General features: G+C 37.7%; 1 protein-coding gene across 4 annotated transcripts; it reads left to right on the forward strand.

The window, feature by feature from the left end:
• Window positions 1-446: 446 nt before the first annotated feature.
• Window positions 447-16,733, forward strand: cyth1b (cytohesin 1b). 4 transcript variants are annotated; one of them, XM_041974687.1, is made up of 13 exons: window positions 5,216-5,520; window positions 5,602-5,682; window positions 8,166-8,248; window positions 11,426-11,490; window positions 11,932-11,998; window positions 12,284-12,402; window positions 12,645-12,838; window positions 13,150-13,298; window positions 14,601-14,713; window positions 15,247-15,325; window positions 15,429-15,500; window positions 15,702-15,856; window positions 15,934-16,733. In XM_041974687.1, exons 2-13 carry the CDS (start codon window positions 5,604-5,606, stop codon window positions 16,010-16,012), a joined length of 1,254 nt encoding a protein of 417 aa, XP_041830621.1. In that variant the 5' UTR covers window positions 5,216-5,520; window positions 5,602-5,603; the 3' UTR covers window positions 16,013-16,733. The 4 variants fall into 4 exon arrangements, with proteins under 4 accessions (XP_041830620.1, XP_041830622.1, XP_041830621.1 ...); XM_041974686.1 differs by lacking the exons at window positions 5,216-5,520; window positions 5,602-5,682 and adding an exon at window positions 447-693 and having other exon boundaries at window positions 14,601-14,712; window positions 15,249-15,325; XM_041974688.1 differs by lacking the exons at window positions 5,216-5,520; window positions 5,602-5,682 and adding an exon at window positions 3,289-3,478 and having other exon boundaries at window positions 14,601-14,712; window positions 15,249-15,325.
• The last annotated feature ends 1,521 nt before the right edge of the window (window positions 16,734-18,254 follow it).

The raw sequence follows: 18,254 nt of genomic DNA on the forward strand, positions 1-18,254 counted from the left end.
CAATAGTAACTCAAAACACAATTTTACTGATAAAGTCTTCAAAGTACATAACTGGTACTAATACTTCTTGCACCTCTGATTTGTGTATCTTTGCTCAGCTCTGACTAAACTGGGCTCTGATGCATGTGTGGGGGTGTGAAGCAGGATGATATGAGGTTGCGGTTGTGTATGCGTACATTTGTCATCACTTCCAAGAATATTTTAACAACTGTTGAAAGTGACACAGCAGTGGGTGTGTGTCTATAAACAGTGTGCTTGATTATACACCTTTTTTTTTTTGGCTAACTTCTTTAAAATCATATCTGTGTGTTATGGAGATTTTGTTTTTGTTTGCATCAGTGTAAGTATGTAGCCTGAGAGACAGGAGCGAGGTCAAGTGTGTGAGCCACAGCGAGGAGGGAGGAGAGAGAGTGGAGCAGAGAGTGTTTTTCTGAGAGTTCGGCAGAGTGTGGTGGCCGTCGGGAGGGAAAACACTGGTGCTTTTTCAAAGAGCTTCTTACTGAGCCCAGAGATCTTTTGGGAAGAAAAGGAAAGGGATGCTGGGAGGACACCGTTAACCTGAACCGCTGATTTATTTCAAACTGCTGAATACACACTGTTTTGTGATGGGGACTGTGAGTGAGCTGTGTGCATCCAGTTTCCAGGCTTTTCTCTGTCCTACAGTACGAGCAGGGACACCTGCTGCAGCCTCAGGTGAGTGCTTTTAAAAAAAACTAACATCTTTTCTTGTTTTACCGCACATAGAAATGTATTCCACTAATGTCATCTCATGTTATCAGTTTGTTATGAACAAACAAACAACATATGTGTCATATGTTGATTTTGTGTGACAGCGTGATGGATAAACAGTGAAACATTTACAGCGAGACTGGCACAAAGTGCTATCAGTTGCCGTGGTGATTTTCAGTTATCAAGACAGAGTGCTCTGTAGTGTTGTGTGTGCCATGCTGTGTTTCTGACATTTCTGTATCCATGTACACACATGAGTCAGTGTGTGTTTGCGTATGATGGTGGGCTTGATTTGAGAATATGACGCACACCCATCATCGTCTGGTCCAGGATCCTCCTCTCCAGTGGGTACTGGAGTGACATAATCTCCATCACTGCCCACTGTTCTTCCTCTGCAGGTACTTTTGTATCTTATCAACGTGTAAAAAGTCATTTTTACACAATGAATCCAGCTTGACACTCACTCATACAGGTCATTTTCATTACATACAGTTGCTGAGCCTGATCATTTCCTTCAATTTCTTTTTTATTTAGTACGCCTTGTTGCTGCTACAACAGAGACAGTTTTACAGATAAACCATTTTTAGCTGTGAAGAAGAGTTACTCCATGGGCTATACTGTACTAAAGCTTCCTTTGATGACCATAGCGGCCAAATGTATTTGCCATGGGCAGATTAACATTCTAATTATATGCAAGAGTTCCATTATTTCCTCACATTGAAAACAACCAGCTCTTTCTGAAAAGATAAGTCGAGAGCCAGAAAACTCACTGGCAGCTATTCTGACATTCATTAGCTATCTTTGATAAGCAGAAAGAAGAAAAGTTCATTGGGACGAGCATCTCAAAATGTGAGCATTTGCATTTTGTTTTCCAGTTTTCTATGATAATGAACAACAACTTTGGGATCTTTGGCTGTTGAGACAATGCACAACATTTAAATGTGTGGGTTTAATAAAATGATTTTCAGATGTATTGGTATTAAAAATAATTTCTTAGTCAAGATGGAAAAGAAAGCGGAGGTGTCGCCTTTTTTTATTTGGCTGAATTTCATGAAACCTGGTGAAGAGGTGGAGCTGTACAGGTTCCCGTCTAGTTTGGATGACTGAACAGATTATCTGGGCTCAGGTCCAGGAGGCCAAAGAGTCAGGGAGGCCTTGGTCTGATCCCAGAAATATGAAACATACACAACATACCATCAAAAGAAGCAAGATTATACAAATTTACCCATGCCGCACAAGTGACAAAAACTACAATAGATAAATATGATAAATGAACAAGACAAAACAATAAAAATAAAAAAGACAACAAATATAATCATAATGATCAAAAGAGACAAACTATGTGACATGAAGTAAACTAATACTTTTTTCAGCTTCTTTGGATGTCTATGCCTAATTGTTCTTGTGGAATCTATCAGGGCCTCTGGTTACTGGATCAGTAATACAGGAAATGACCCACTTCAGACTTTCTGTATCAAGTGTCGACTACTGGATTAAATTTACTATTAGAGTTTTAGAGAATGGGCTCAACATGGTATGAGGTGTTTGGAGCTTTTTAGGGCCACCGGGTTATGGAATTCCTACAATTACCGATTTTTTTAAGTTGCTATTCCAAAACTTTAATTCTTATTTTTAGATAATTTGTGCAGTTTTTTTAGATGTGACCGCTGTCAGAGGATTTTTGTGCATCCATCTTAATATGTTAAACATTAGCATTTTCTGTTGGTGCTGCTCTCATTTAAACTTTTTTGGTGCTATTAAATTCCATAAAAATAAAAAGAATATCTTTTAAATTTTGTGGTTTGACCCTTTAAACTGTTCAACTGCAGCAGTTCTTCCTCCCTCCGCCTCAACATATCCTGTTTTTGGCGTGTCCAAACTCTGAATAAAGCGCTGATTCAATCGCACAGCTGCAATCCTTTGCCCCCTTTTTCCTCTGTCCTTCGCTACACCCTCTCCTCTCCCTTCCTTTTTTCTCTCACACACAAGCCGTCCATCTCTGATAGCAGACCTGCTTCCTCCACCTTCACACCCATGGTGATTAAATATGTCCAGACAATGTATATCTTACTCAATCCTACATCCTCTTCTTGTATTAAGATGGAGAAGATTATGATATGTTGCCAAGTCTTTTGCCATTCTGTACACAGAAATCTTGATAAAAAATTAAACATTTACACAAATCAACAGGTCATAAGATGGCAAAAATTATTTTGTAAGTATGCAAAGACACATACAAGGCACTATAATATAATATATATATAATATAAATGATGACTAAAGATTTTTCTTACACACACACACATTTCACAGAGTAATCATTTATATAATTTAATTAAACTAAGTGACAAGATCGACAAATAGGCTATTTTACAGTATTTTATCTATCTATCTATCTATCTATCTATCTATCTATCTATCTATCTATCTATCTATCTATCTATCTATCTATCTATCTATCTATCTATCTATCTATCTACATTGATAAATAGGTATTCGTTGAGTTTGGTTGCTGCTCTCTGATTGGTTGTTCGCATGTGAGGCCACGCCTCCTCCATCTCTCCAACACCGGCTGTCTCGTCTCTACTCAGTCAGTTGACATTAACTACTGGTTAATGCGGCAGCTGAGTGATAAAAACGCGCGCCTTTCATCTTGCAAACTTACTTTAAGTTGAAATTTTAATTTTGCCTCTTGAGACAACGTTGAGCAACGGCACCAACATGGTTTTGAAGTCGGAAGACGGAGTCGGTGAGTTTGTTGACACGCATTATTTTTGCAGCGCTAACCTAAAGGCTAACCGGGTTAGCTGTTTGAAACTAGCTTAACTTTTATGAAGACTGTTGTATGAGCGAGATAACTGAATGGGGCTCGTTATTATGTCATGATTATGACGTGGTTTAACGTATTTTTGTATTTAATATCCTGCCAGCGGAAGAAAAGCAACAAGTCCTTATCTTACTGTTGTGTTAATGCTCTTTGGCAGTCTTTATGAACTGGTACAAGGGATCTATTATTATTATCTGGATTAAGGCCAGACCTCATGGGGGTCTGTACTTATTGTGTGGCTGTTCATGTGTCTCTAAATGCAGTCAGTGCCCCTTTTTATTAGTTGGTAAAAAAGGAATTGACCTAAAATGCTTATTTGACTTGGCTGCATATACTGCTGTGGTGTTTTGTTACCAGAGAGTGGGACTGTGTCGACTGTAGGAAGTTGTGGAGAGGATAACAACAGAACTGAATTTGGACTATAAGCCTGCACAGCTGCACTGGTGTTTCCTGTCAGTTTGAGCCTTTCTTACAGGATGTATTCTGCATTATCCCATAGTGCAATTACAAAACGGCCAAATTGAGTAAACATAATTAAAAGCTATTAAAAAAATTAAATACTATTTAAACCTTTCACTGTTATCACATATCGCTTAATGTCCGTTTATAATAATTTGAATAATTTTAACTTACTTTTGTAAAACAAGTTTACTAAAAATAAACAAAAAAATAACATTTTTTATTATAATTTTTACATTATTTCTACTTTTTCTCATTCTTCTGCTATGGTTTATTAACGCAAACTGCCTCTCCAGAGGCTCTCTCAATTAATTTTATTTATTTATTTATTTATTTTAAGCAATCATCTGTTGACATTAACTTCATAATGCAACATGACATATCATCTTTGTTTTGGGCACACTTTGTTTAAAATTGAATGTCAAACAAATGTCCCACAATTTCTGTGAAGTGATTTCTCAGATTTGTAGGAAAATATTTTTTTTTTCTAATCCTTTAAGACAAAAAAGGAAAGAAAAAAAAAAGTGTAGACACGTTAAAAGGAACCGCTTTACTTTCTCTTCCTGTCACATTTAGATGTTTTTATTTCCTGTTTCTGGCTTTATATTTACCCCCGTATACTTTGTTGTTTTAATTAGTTATTGTCTCCTTAATTATTGTACTTTTGTGCCTTAAGGCAGTATGAATACAACTAGTAAGAAAGTGGGATTACATCAATCTCCTCAGCTAGTTATCCTCAGGCCAGGGAACTCTGAAATGTACAATTATTGCTTTGTAAACACTAAAAATTGACAATTATTTCTTTGTGAACAGCAACCAACTGTAAAGGTCTCCATCGGAAAGTACTAATATTTTTCGTGTCATAAACAAAAGTTCTTGCCTTGGGTCTTGGGTCATGTTCTTTTCTGTGAGCAAACACATGTGATGAGCAGTAACAGTAGACCCAAGTGTCTGCAGCTTCATCATTTCTATATCATAAGTTACTTTTAAGACTCATGCAAAACTGCAGCACCCACCTATATTTCTCTCTCGGACACTGCCGTCCCTGCAGGGGGAGTCTGTGTTTGATGTTTGGTAAATTGATGGGGGGAGGGAGGGACCAAGGAGGAGTTTAGATGGACAGAAGGAAAAGGAAGAGATGAAAGTTTAAAGGTTTCCCCCTCACACAGTTTTTGACCATTTAGCTGCAGGCTGGCTTCCCTCCTCCCTCTTTTTCCCTCTCTCCCCCTTTGCTGTAATCGGTATCTAAGGATTAGCGACGCAGGGAGGCTGTACTGGAGGACTATAGGATTGGAACTGGGATTGACAAACTCAGGAAAGACTGCCTTATTACTGCACCGTGTGACACGCAAACTGGACTGTAAAGAAACTGTGTTTTTTTTCTATTAGATTTGGAGCTATAACCACATCTGGAGTCAGACTCAAACCTTGACTGAATATTTTTGGCTGCGTTGGTTCTTCTGGACATTGAAAGCGATGGTGAAGTCATTCAGAAGTCTTCTCTGGTATAAGCATCAAGATTGTGACACAGATATGTAGATGTGTGATGTGTCATCACAATAACTGTATATTGGGGCTTTTTGCAGAAATGTGTATATGTGGATGTGTGAGTCGTCACGTCTTCCTGTGCAAACCAATGAAAGCAGGAAACCTAAGTAGAACATACGGTAAATGCAGACTGATTCATGTTTTTTGGGTTGGTTTTTTCTCCCTTTGTATGCCGGTGAATCTTCAAGAGGAAGCAATGTGTAGCATAACTTATTAACTAGACAATGAACAAAAAATAAAGAGCAAATGTAGGTCATTAGCAGCTGATCAGCAGCAGCTTTCTGTAACAAGTTGTCTCATTTCTTGCCAACACAAACTTACTTGATGGAGCAGCTTGGTTAAAAAGTGCGACGATATGAGGTTATTTATGTAGAATGCATATGTTTTTGTGTTTAAGAAAACACAATAGGTCATTGTTTTATAAGCTGTCATAAACAACAACCCTCTCTGAATAAAAAGGCAGAGAGAGGAAGTGACTGTAAATACCAGTTTAACTGCCTCATCTCACAATGATATGATATTCTTATCCTCAGGGTTATAATAAGAGCTCCAACCTACTTAAACCTTTCCCTGGGTGAGGGGTATGCATGTGATGAGTCAGTACATCAGTGTGTGCGTACACATTTGCAATATATATTTATATAATATATTTATCCAGGATTGTGATCTTTTAAAGTTTGTTAAACATTGTTAGTGGTGGGACAGGATTTGATGTGTTTTGGGAAACCGGGGAAAGCAGTAGAGACAACCTTGTTGCTTTTTTTTTTTTTTTTTTTTTTTTTATTAAGTGATGGAAGGGAACTGAGAGGACTTTTGGGAAGAGGACATAAATGAACAGGGACAGAATTATGGTGTTAGCGTTACTGGTAATCCAATGTCGAATTGATCCATTGAAAAAATCTTAGATAAAGCTTTATACTTATACCATTTCTAATATTCTTTATTATTTTAGTCACTCTGTCGTAAATATTGCTTGCTTAAAGGCACATTATAATGTTGAGGGTATAAAAATCTTAAAGTCTTATTTGTTTGGTAAAGAAATATATTTTTACTAGTAAAAGCGTGTTATGTCAGAGTAAAATAGAGATAATATAAATACTGAAATGACCCTGAAAAATTCCATGTCTTAAAGTTTTGATAAGGCCTGGTCTCACTTTGATTCTATAGAGTTCTTACTGACATGGCCAAAGCAAAGTGAAATGAACACCTAACATGAATTTCTCAGCAGGACTATTATAATGTGACTGTAATGATACTCAGCGCTAATTTAGCCCATTATACCTCCTTTTCTTATTTATACCTGTTTAAATACTTGTAAAAAAATCTAGATTATGAGGCATCCAGAAGTGGAAATGCAGTGGTTGTCAGTGCAGTTGTATATATGAAGATCTGTATATATGAGATTTATGAGATCTTCCATATGCAGATGTGCTACCAACACAAAAAACTCCTTTTCTCATTACTGCCATTCCTTTTCCTGTACTTCTTTCTTAAGTTTTCCTGAGAAAAACCAAAACTCTGACAGATATGCATTAGCCTTCTTATCATGGGTTTGCAGATATTAAGTGTGTCTTTGGGTGCATGAACTTCTGTTCTATCAGAGTACACACTTGTTCATGTACAGTTAGGGGTGTGTTTCAGATGGAGGGAAGAAAACAACACGGTCACTTGAGCTGGACAGATGCTGGAACTTATAAAGTTAAATATAACTTTTAATCATTTGACGTTGTTTCGCTTGTAAGCTCTTGCTGTTTTTGTTTGTTATTGTTTAGGATGACTTATATTTGGAGTAGAAAGAATGAATGATACTTCAGAAGCGCCATAGCAGCATTGATAACCATATATATTAGGATTTATCATCTGGAAACCATGAATGTTACAGTTTATATTATATAAATAGCTTATGTCCTGCCTTGTTTTATTAATTCCATTACTGTGGACTTTTGCTAATTGTAAAGGAAATACAATATGTGGTTAACGGTCCCTTTCCTCCTAGTTGTTTTCTTCATTTTTTTTTCCTGTAGGTTTATATTCCTACCCCTACAGTTCTTCATTTGTCTAACTTTGCTAAGAGGAAAACAGACAGTACTGCTAATATTCAGTATGACACCAAATCCTTAAATAGAAAAAAGTTAAACATGTTTGATTTGTATAATTTTATAATCTCAACCTTTTTCTGCTTTTAGTTTTTAAAGTTAGATGAGTTTTCTATGCCTTTTTTTAATCGCTGCCTAAGTGTAAGAAGCAGGCAGGGATAGACCCTGGTCAGGTTGTGGGTCTATAAAAGCGCCTGGTTTGAGTTCATATGTATTGTGATTACTTCTATACTTTGATTCATTTTTATTTTTGCTAAAAGCCAACATTTTTAGATTTGTGTGTGTCTGTGTGTGTGTGTGCACATTAGTATAAAACTGTTCTGTGGTAATGGGGGTGTAATCTCATGGATCAAAGATGGTGTTACCATAGTGACCCAGATCCGTAGGACTTTCAGGTCTCCTTTCTTTTGTACATGAGTGTGTGCATGTACAGTACTGTTACTGTGTGCAGGAATAGAGAATATTTGATCTTTGTATTTGAGTGCTGTGTTTTGTTCTGCCTTCAGTGCCTGATGACCTCAGTCCAGAGGAGCGACAGGAGCTGGAGAGCATCCGCCGCAGAAAACAAGAGCTTCTGCAGGACATAAAAGTAAGGACATGCTCACAAAATGTATCAATACCTGCTGATTTACACTTCCACTTTTATTACTTAAATCAGTTTTTTAAATTCTGAGCCAAATCCCTGCTGAGTTCATCTGGAGCCAAAAACTGTGTACGACAAACAGAAACACACGTTATTTTTATCTTGAATAGGTTTCCTGAATCTCAGCCATCTATAAGGCCAGTCAGCCGTAATAAGATGTATAAATATAAGAATTGCCTGTGTTTTTAAATTTGTGTCTATCTCTATTTACAGATTTCAATTTCCAGCTGTTAATGTTTAAAGCCCATGTATGACTAATTTATAATATGCAGTCGGTGATATGGACTTTTTTCATTCATACAGCCCCAGAAGATAACATTCAACTTAATTGCATACTACGATTTAAAGTTAAAATTTTATAGTATCAAGAGAAAGCCAGCAAATCCCAAAATCCTCCTATTTCAACAGGCAGAAACCTCCATCAGAACCAAGCTGAGCCTAAGGGTTGCTGGTACGATCCTCGGCTAAGTTGAGTTCATGTCCCGGTGTCCTTGGGCAAGACACCGAACCCCAAACTGCTCCTGATGGGTTGTGGTTGAGCACCTTGCATGGCAGCTTCCGCCATCAGTGTGTGAATGTGCGTGTGAACGGGTGAATGTGAATTAATGATGTAAAGCACTTTATGTATCATTCCAGGTACAGTAAAGCGCTATATAAATACATTTACCATTTTACCATTTACCATGTGTTATAAAAGGCTCATAGACAAACAAAAGGGCAGATCAATTGGTACAATAATAATAAAAACCAAAAACATGCAACTAAAAAATACCTGCACAAGGGAACAAGGAGAAGAATAGAGAACATAATGCACAACCTTGGAGGGAAAGATGCAAAGTTGATTACAGGCCATAAAAGCATGGAGAGTCGAGGAGCTCAATTGCATCATGGGAGGGCCTACATTGTAGCATAACTAAGAAATAAAGAAGAAAGGAATTTAGGAGCTTGTTAAAGATGAAATCTTTTAGTCATGATAATAAAGGCAGAGAGCGTATCTGCCTTATGAAGGTGAGTTTGTGGCTGTGATCTGTGTTGTCTGAATTCATTTAGTAACATTTCCTTTTTAAAATATTTCATACATCTCAAACTGGAAAATGACCATTTAGAAACTGCTGTTTTCTTTGGCTTTGTGTTTTCCCTCTTTGTTTGAACATCACATTCTGTCTCCTCTCTGTGTCCTTGAGTAAATGTGGACCTCCATGTCTAGACCAGTGTGCCTGGAGAGGTGTGTTCGTAGGCTTCTAGTGTAGGGTAGGGGGGGGGGGGGTTATGGGTATGACCACCATTACTGTACACATTCAAAACAAATGATCCTCATTGTTTGGGGGGTTGTACGCCCTCATGTATATGTGTTTGTGTCCTCTTTTGCCCAGAGGGACAAGTTAACCTGCAGCTGTTCCTGTACAACCTTTAAATAAGTGATTGGCTGTGTCAGCTCTTTATGTCTGCAAGACATGGGACGGAGCTGGTTGGATTATCATAATATAAATGATGAATGCGGAATAGAAGCCCTAAACCATGAAATTACCAATGCTCACTTTTTACCTTTCTCTCCATATCTGATTTTTAGGGAAAACTGGATGTTATGCTGGTTTCTCATGTGAAAATGATCTGAAGTGGATTCTGTCATTATAAAGCTGTGAATCGATAAAGTAAACATGATTTAACTAGTTATTAAATTAGATTCATTTTTCTTTTACTAGTTGCACATAAGGAGCCTGAAAATTAACTAGTAATTTAACAGGCTTCACTGAAAGGCTATGTTGTTTTGGCATCATTTTTATTTTTGTTAGTAAGTTTAATTGAAGAGTGTTACTTAGCAAAAACAATACAAATAATTCCATTAACATGTTGAAACCGAAAATATTTAAAAACTTCTATCACATGCTTCCTGGTTTGTAATCAGTGTTGGATAGAAATGTCATTAGATTAAATGTGCAGAAAGGATAAAGTGTGTAAACATGATACTGAACTTGATCTACTTTAGGAGCTACAGGAACACAGAACAATCTGATTTGTTTAGCAGAATTTTGCTAAATAATTCCTCTACTGCTGCACAGATGTCCAGCACGGATCAAACACAAAAAAAAACTTCAAACACACCTAAAGAATTTTAATTAAAACTTATTAAAAGAAAGGATTTGACAAGGTGATTCAGAACAGAGTTCAGACTGAATAAAAAAGCTTTTAAAGTGGGAATCCACAGCCCACACAAAGAAGCACGTGGCCTCCAGGCAGACACTGTAAACTGATGGATGGAGTGTGTTACTGAGGGCAGCTCATTTTGGCGTTTCTCTGCTCTAAGCCCCGCCCTGTCTTGCCCTCGGCGACTGATGGGTAATGAACCGTGAAATATTCCAGTAATGGAGATGGAGGACGTTCTTCGTTTATAAGAGTGTAGCCATGGAAACACACATTGAGGAATCTTATTTACTTCAGGTTGAGGTGTTGTAGTTGTTTTCGAATAGATTCACTCACAGAGAGTTGTACCTGATCCAGCCTGAGACAGCCGCCTTCTCTATTTCTGTTTCTCTTCTTTAATCATCTGCTTCAATTATTTTCTGCTGGCTCAGTGGTTTTACATCTGTTTCTCTTCCCTCTTCTTTCCTCTTATAACCCCTGCCTTGCCCAAGCAGCTTTGCTAAGCCATCAAAGTCTTTGATCTCATATGTTCCCGTCTACCCGTGTGTGACGCTCAAACGGGGGGTTTGTAGACTGATAAATCTGGGTCAGCACATGGGAGGGGAGAGAAGTGGATAGGGGGAAACAGGCTGGGGGTGATGAGTTCAGACCCCAAACAGGTGCTGCAGATCCCAGAGAAGATTCTCTGCAAAGGGAAGCTGTTGTACAAAACTCCTGCTGAGAGGAAGATTGTGTGAATCATATCCAAACTCGTAGGGATTTCAGTGGGCCATCACTTCGGCAGAAAGTGTCAGTTGTGAAATGTAGCTGAAATGGAGAATTATAGATAATTTATTGTGACAATAAGATCAAAGCATCTGTGCAGTGTTACACAAAGGGTCCGATATCTGGTGTGAGTCTGTTTCCTTTTAGCTTCAGTGTTGTAAAACTAATGATCCATTTTCTTTATTCCCTATCCTCCTCCTCTCTGTCTGTTCTCAGAGGCTGAAGGATGAGATAGCAGAGGTGACCAATGAGATTGAACACCTGGGCTTGACTGAAGAGAGGTAATGTGTCTCAGAACATGCCATTTTTCTTCACTGTGTTTAGCTAATAGCACTGTTCAACTTTTGTATATTCAAAGAGGACATCAAAAGAAATTTCCAGCTGCCTTGTTGAATTATGATCATTGTTTTAGATGATATATCTTGATGCTATAAACGGTGAGAGAAGTACCAGAGAAATTAACATAAAATGTTCAGAATGCTTATTGTGTGTGACAAATTATTTAAAAGCAGGTGCAATGTACCAAAATCTTCAGGTCTGTAATAAAAAGGGCTAGAAATGTGTCCTCCAGGTTCACTGGACTGATATAAAACAGAGAAAATAGGGACAATCCGCACATCCAAGTGAAGAAAATCAGAAAATTATGGGTGGTATTATCACCTAAAAAGAACATCTGAATTATTGATCATGTAAATGGTGATGGTGTATTTATGTGTTTTTAGGAAAAGTATGCAGAGAAATAAACAGATGGCAATGGGCCGAAAGAAGTTTAACATGGACCCTACAAAGGTAAAAAAAGTTTGTTTATTTATTTATTTAAGTTCATGAAAAGAAGATTTTAAATAATATTCTCTTTGACATTTAACTGGCAATCGAAAATCAATTAATTTATTTTTTTCAGGTTAGCATGTTACATGTAGTTGAAATGGTTTAATTACAAATAAAACAAAATGACCAGTTATTTGTAACTTTCTTGATATAGACTCATTTCTTTGTGTTCAGACACCTCGAGGAACATGTTCGTATTTTTAATGATATTCAGACTAGATTTCACTTCTGATTTTTCTCTCCCAGGGGATTCGCTTCTTGATTGACAGCTCACTGCTGAAAAACACCAGCGAAGAAATTGCCCAGTTTCTCTACAAAGGAGAGGGGCTTAATAAGACAGCCATTGGCGACTACCTTGGGGAGAGGCAAGTAATATTAATGTTCCTTCCAACTAAAAACACAAGTGTCCCAATTTCCTAAGTTATAACAAAGGACAGTCTACATGAACAATACCAAGAACATGACACTGCAATTATTTTCTAGCTACTACCTGGTGTTGTCCTCTGTTTTCATCACCGTCAGTAGTGATATTAGTTTACTCCTCATGTATGTGTGTGTACATGTGCATGTGGGTGTGTGATCATGTGGTATTTTGTGTGTTGTGCAGAGATGACTTCAACATCAAAGTTCTGCACGCCTTCCTTGAGTTACACGAGTTTACAGACCTGAACCTTGTTCAGGCTCTCCGGCAGTTTCTGTGGAGCTTCAGGCTTCCTGGCGAGGCTCAGAAGATCGACCGTATGATGGAGGCGTTCGCCCAGCGATACTGTCACTGTAACCGGGGAGTGTTTCAGAGCACAGGTATTTTCAGCATTAAAAAATAAATTATTATTATTTGTATTACTTATGGAATGTATTCCAGTCATGTGCTGTACTGTAAGGCTCTAAGATTTTATCAAGCAATAAAACACCAATTATCATTAGTTTTTATTTATATTTATTGTATGTTTCTATCTTTACATGTACAATCTGTCAAACTTTGAGATTCCTCAAACATATCATTGCAAATATTTAAATGGAACCATGTATATAATCTTTGGATAAATTTTATTAAAACGTAATTTTATTTGAATTCCCGGGTTTTAAACACATTCTGTTTTTTTTTTTTTAAGATACATGTTACGTTTTGTCGTTTGCTGTGATCATGTTAAACACAAGTCTGCACAACCCGAATGTGAAGGACAAACCTTCAGTTCAGAGATTCACTGCGATGAACAGAGGGATCAATGATGGAGGAGACCTGCCGGAGGACCTGCTCCGAGTAAGTGAAACTCATTTTCCTGCAACAGCTTTGACACAAGCGGCTCATCTCACTCTGCGATGCATCTGCCATGCACAGACACAATAACAGTGTACCGAACTGTATCGGTCTAACGTTATGTAGACTGATAAATTTGTTGTGGTACGGTTACATCTCAGTGTCTTCACATTCAGCAGACTGTTATGTCTTATTTAAAGAGCAAACAGCACTCATGACGCTCGCTTTCAGGGGAAATGTACCTGTAACTTCTTGTTCTTGAATCATAGCAGAGTTCTGACTTTCTTTGTTCACAATTTTTCAAATCTGTCATTAAAACGCCTCTCTTGTTTTATTCCTTTTCTCCTCAGAAGTCTTTTCAGCTTGTGTGAAGGATTTAAGACAAAACCCACAGCCTCACTTCAGAGTCAGTTATGTTCTGAAACAGAAAATTTTGCCTTTTGTACAAATTCCCCTCTTTTTTTATTACCCAGTTCGCTTTACTAAAATGTGACCACAGACTCACTAAAAATCAAAATGATTTTTTCCTAAAAAGACAACCCTCACAGTTAGCCGGGATATTAGACTAATGGTCACACGAGGAAAGAACATTTGATCTGAAATCATGTTAGCTTAATATAAATTAAATGTTAATAAAAAGTCGATTCTTTGTCAGGGTTAAACATAAAAGTGGTAAAATGTTGTAAAATGATGAATCTCTTGAAGACAGAACTACAGACTAAGGACAAGGTGGGAAACTTACTTCATGGTCATATAAATTTAGTTTCCGTCATCCTTACAGAAAGGGTGAGCTGTGCTGTGATACATTATCATGTAGCAGTCTGTGAGCTGGAACCATGCGGAGTCAGTGCACCTCCAGCTGTGGCTGCTCAGACAGTGTCATTTCGTTTCAAGTGAAAACTCTGACCACTGTTGAGGCTGATTGGTACACTAGCAGTAGCCATGGCAACAATATACTTTTGGTTGTTATGGTTAAAAATGCAACACAATATTTTATAATAGCTACATACAGTGATTGTATGTGCAGTGCTTGTTGTAACTATTGTGATCATACATTGAGCTGTACAGCTAAATTAACCATTTTTAATGCAGTCAAAGACCAGCTTCACCCTTCGAAAGTAGCTGCAGCTGTGCTCACAGCTGGTGTCTGTATTCTGAAAAGAGCCATTAATGTTTATATAAAGATTTAATCTCACAGTACTGGCCGTGTATCACACCAACACTGGACCAACTGTGGATCAAACCTGATTTGAGGAAACAAAAACTATTTCAAACCCTTAATGATCTGTACCTCACCCTTTGCAGAATCTGTACGACAGCATCAAGAACGAACCCTTTAAGATCCCGGAGGATGATGGGAACGACCTCACACACACCTTCTTCAACCCTGACAGAGAAGGCTGGCTGTTAAAACTTGGTACGTGAAGCAAAACTGTTCAGTTCATTCAATTTGTATCAATCCTTTTTTGGTTTACAGCATTAAATTACTGTAAACAACCTGCCCCTCTAGTGGACAATATGTGTAAAAACACTTAAGAAATTTGACATGCATTGTTTTGATAATATTCTTATTGACATTCTTCTTGTTTGTGTTTCATGGTTTTGACTCCAGGAGGTATGTACTCTTTAAACTGTCCAGCTTTAATGCACAGTTTTGCCACTGAGCTGCCTCCCCTCCACCTCTTTACTTCCACTGGCTGAGTGCATTCACCTTGGCACCACAGCTGCAGTCAAAATAAACTTAGATGATCACCCTTTGCTGTAAGCTGCTGCTTCCTGATGCTAGTTTCACATCTGCTTCTCACTGCTGGCCCATGTTTTAACCTCAGCTTCTGCAGACAGTTTTTTTGATTAACCTGCTGATTTGTGTTGTCAGTGTACATCAGTGTTTGCTCTAAAAGTCCAGTTTTTTGTTTTTGAGGACGTCACAGCTCATCTGTGATCTCTTCCCAGGTGGACGAGTGAAGACCTGGAAGAGACGCTGGTTTATTCTCACAGATAACTGCCTGTACTACTTTGAATACACCACTGTGAGTACTTGTTTGGTATTATGCATAAACAAAGCCAACCAATGATGGTATAAATGGTACTTGCTGCTCTCAAACTATAATTTATTCTCTCTCTGTTTACAAGGATAAGGAACCCAGGGGAATCATTCCACTGGAAAATCTGAGTATCAGAGAAGTTGAAGACTCCAAGAAACCAGTAAATTTCTCTCCTTTTTTTTTTTTTTTTTTTTTTGTGAAGAAAATGTCTCCAAAAAGAGAAAAATGCCCAGACAGGAAAGATTTTAACTACAATAATTTTTTTAAGAGGTTTTAATATGTATGTTTTGGGGAATTTGTGCCGTTTGAAAGGTTATACAAACTGCTGTTGTATTTATTTATTTTTTACAATCTCTCCCAGAACTGCTTTGAGCTCTTCATCCCCAACCACAAAGATCAGGTGATTAAGGCCTGTAAGACCGAGGCAGACGGCCGTGTCGTGGAGGGGAACCACACGTTTTACAGAATCTCTGCTCCAACTGCTGAGGAGAAAGATGAGTGGATCAAGAGCATCAAGTGAGTCACTTGTTTCTGCTGCATGTGATCAAACGGATACCAGAGTCTAATCGTCATCCATCTTCCTCTTCCTGCAGGGCTGCTATTAGCAAAGACCCGTTTTATGAGATGCTAGCCGCTCGAAAGAAGAAGGTCTCCACCCTCAAGGGGCTGTAGAGGATAAAACATGCAGAGAACCAGCACAGTCCTGCTGAAGATGGACCTGATTGAAGCTGCAGAGGCACTTGGACCTTCTCTGTAAGAGGAGCTCATACAGAGGCTCCTCTTTTGTTACCTTCTGAACAGATATACTTTCAGCACTGACAACCTCTGACATCAGATTGGTGCAGATTAAACCAGTGCCAGACCTCTGTTTCCTCAAACATCAGATTTAGAAAGCCTTGCCTCTGCAGAATTGTGACCGTGTGTCCTCTGGATAGGACTCCCACTCTTCTGTTAATCTATTGCAATGACTGTTAAAATGAGTCCAATTGGCCAGAGAGCCTTTTGACATGTGGGATTTGGTCTGGTTTGGCTACACAAAACATTCCTCCAGGAGAGAAATGTGAATCTGAATTAAGCTTCAAAATATTGGATTCTCACAGATTAAAAATGACATAATTTTGTGGTGATTTAGATATTAGTAAAACTGGAAACCTTTAACTGATCAGGCTTGTACAGTTAAACACCTGATGAAGCCATCAACAGAGGAATCTCACCATCAGATACTGTCCTCAGTTTAACCTAAAGGCTCTTTAAAGCCTGCCTTCGTACTGCTGTCGGTCTTGTCAGTGCACAGCTGAAATGAAGGTAACAGAAATTGCTTAATATTTATTCATCAAGATTCTTGTAATTTATTGTTTTTGTTTTTTTTGTCTGATTAAAAGTTTGCAAACCACCTTTGCACTGTGGTGTGGATTCTGTTTCTGTTAATTAAATAAAGAATATCTTGGCTTGGAAATATTCCAACAAGACTGATAATGATTTACTGGAAGAAATCCTCCTCTAAGACAACTAATTAAGACAACAGCTCAAAAATAAAAGAAATCTGTTAGCCAAGTGCTTCTCTAGTCTCGAAGTTTTGTTAGAAAAGCATTGAGTCATGCTCTTAAGGGGTTCAACTGATCTTATCTAAACTAGATGTTTACTTTCAACATTTACCTGTATGTCTCTTCCTGCTATTGCTTATCTGATCATGTCATGTTTCAACACCTGCCAACAAGCAGGATTCACTTTCTAGAAATGACACCCAGGACAGAAAGAAACAGCATGTGGAAGAACTATAGAGGAAGTTATTTGCCAGGTTAGTGGTTTGTTTGGTTCTCATTAATCACGTCTTTCTCTGCTCCAACAGTCCTCAGGTATGCTGTGATTAATGCTGTGGCTAAATGAGGTAACTTCAGGTTTAAGGCTTGAGTTTCCAAGGTTGATCATGTTAACGTTGAAAATTTACTTTACTTTTACCATTTATTCTTTTACTTCTATTTTAACAAATTTTCTTACATTTTATTTTAAACGATACTTTTGTGTCTTTAAATATGAAGTCAAAGCCCAATTTCCCAATGGGGAAAAACCATTATATATCTTCAGCTACCCATTCTGACATGGCTCATGTTGAGAGAAATCTATTGACGATAAAGGATCCCCTGCCCCAACCAATCAGTTCTCTCAGAAAATATCCCCCCCTCATCTGCAAAAGATCCCAGGAAGTTTGAAAATATCTTCAAAACGGAAGGAAACACTAAGACATCATTTAAATTCTTTGAATCTACATGATACAGATCAGAGTGGACATTTTTTTCAGAAGTAATTACAGGGCTGCATGGTGAACAAGAGAATTCAAACACTGCTATTCAGTATCATAGAGTTATGCTTTGTGAGCTTATGTGACAGAATCTGGATAACTCCTGCCACCAATTTATGAATGGCTGTAAAAAAAAGTTATCACTAGTCCAACATAAAGCCCTCTATATCAGAATTGAAACAATGACTTAAAATTCATTATTTTCAGATTTTTTGTTTTTGGGGTTGATGTGTTAGCATACCATATGTTTGATTGAGATGTTACTGGGGCTGTATTTTGCCTTAGTTATACAGAGTGAAAATAACTTTTTTAATTTTACAAACAAGCCACTTATTGCTTTGATATGTTTGTTTCCCCTCTTCACTTTTCCTCAAGACTTTAAACTGAACAGGGCTACAGCTAAAAGACTGCTACCATAAAAATATATCTAAGAAATGGATTCATTTCATAGCATTATTAGCAGTTATCCAACATGCCTGACAGTTATGTTTGGGATTATAAAGTAGTAAATTAATAGTTTTTTTTTAGGGGGTTCATAGACAGCATTATGTGTATAAAAAGAAGATGGAGACTCAATAATTTATTTAAGAGGAAGATGCATTTTAATTGCTGTTG

Source organism: Melanotaenia boesemani, chromosome 21, assembly GCF_017639745.1.
Source record: "Melanotaenia boesemani isolate fMelBoe1 chromosome 21, fMelBoe1.pri, whole genome shotgun sequence".
Classification (NCBI taxonomy): Eukaryota; Metazoa; Chordata; class Actinopteri; order Atheriniformes; family Melanotaeniidae; genus Melanotaenia; species Melanotaenia boesemani.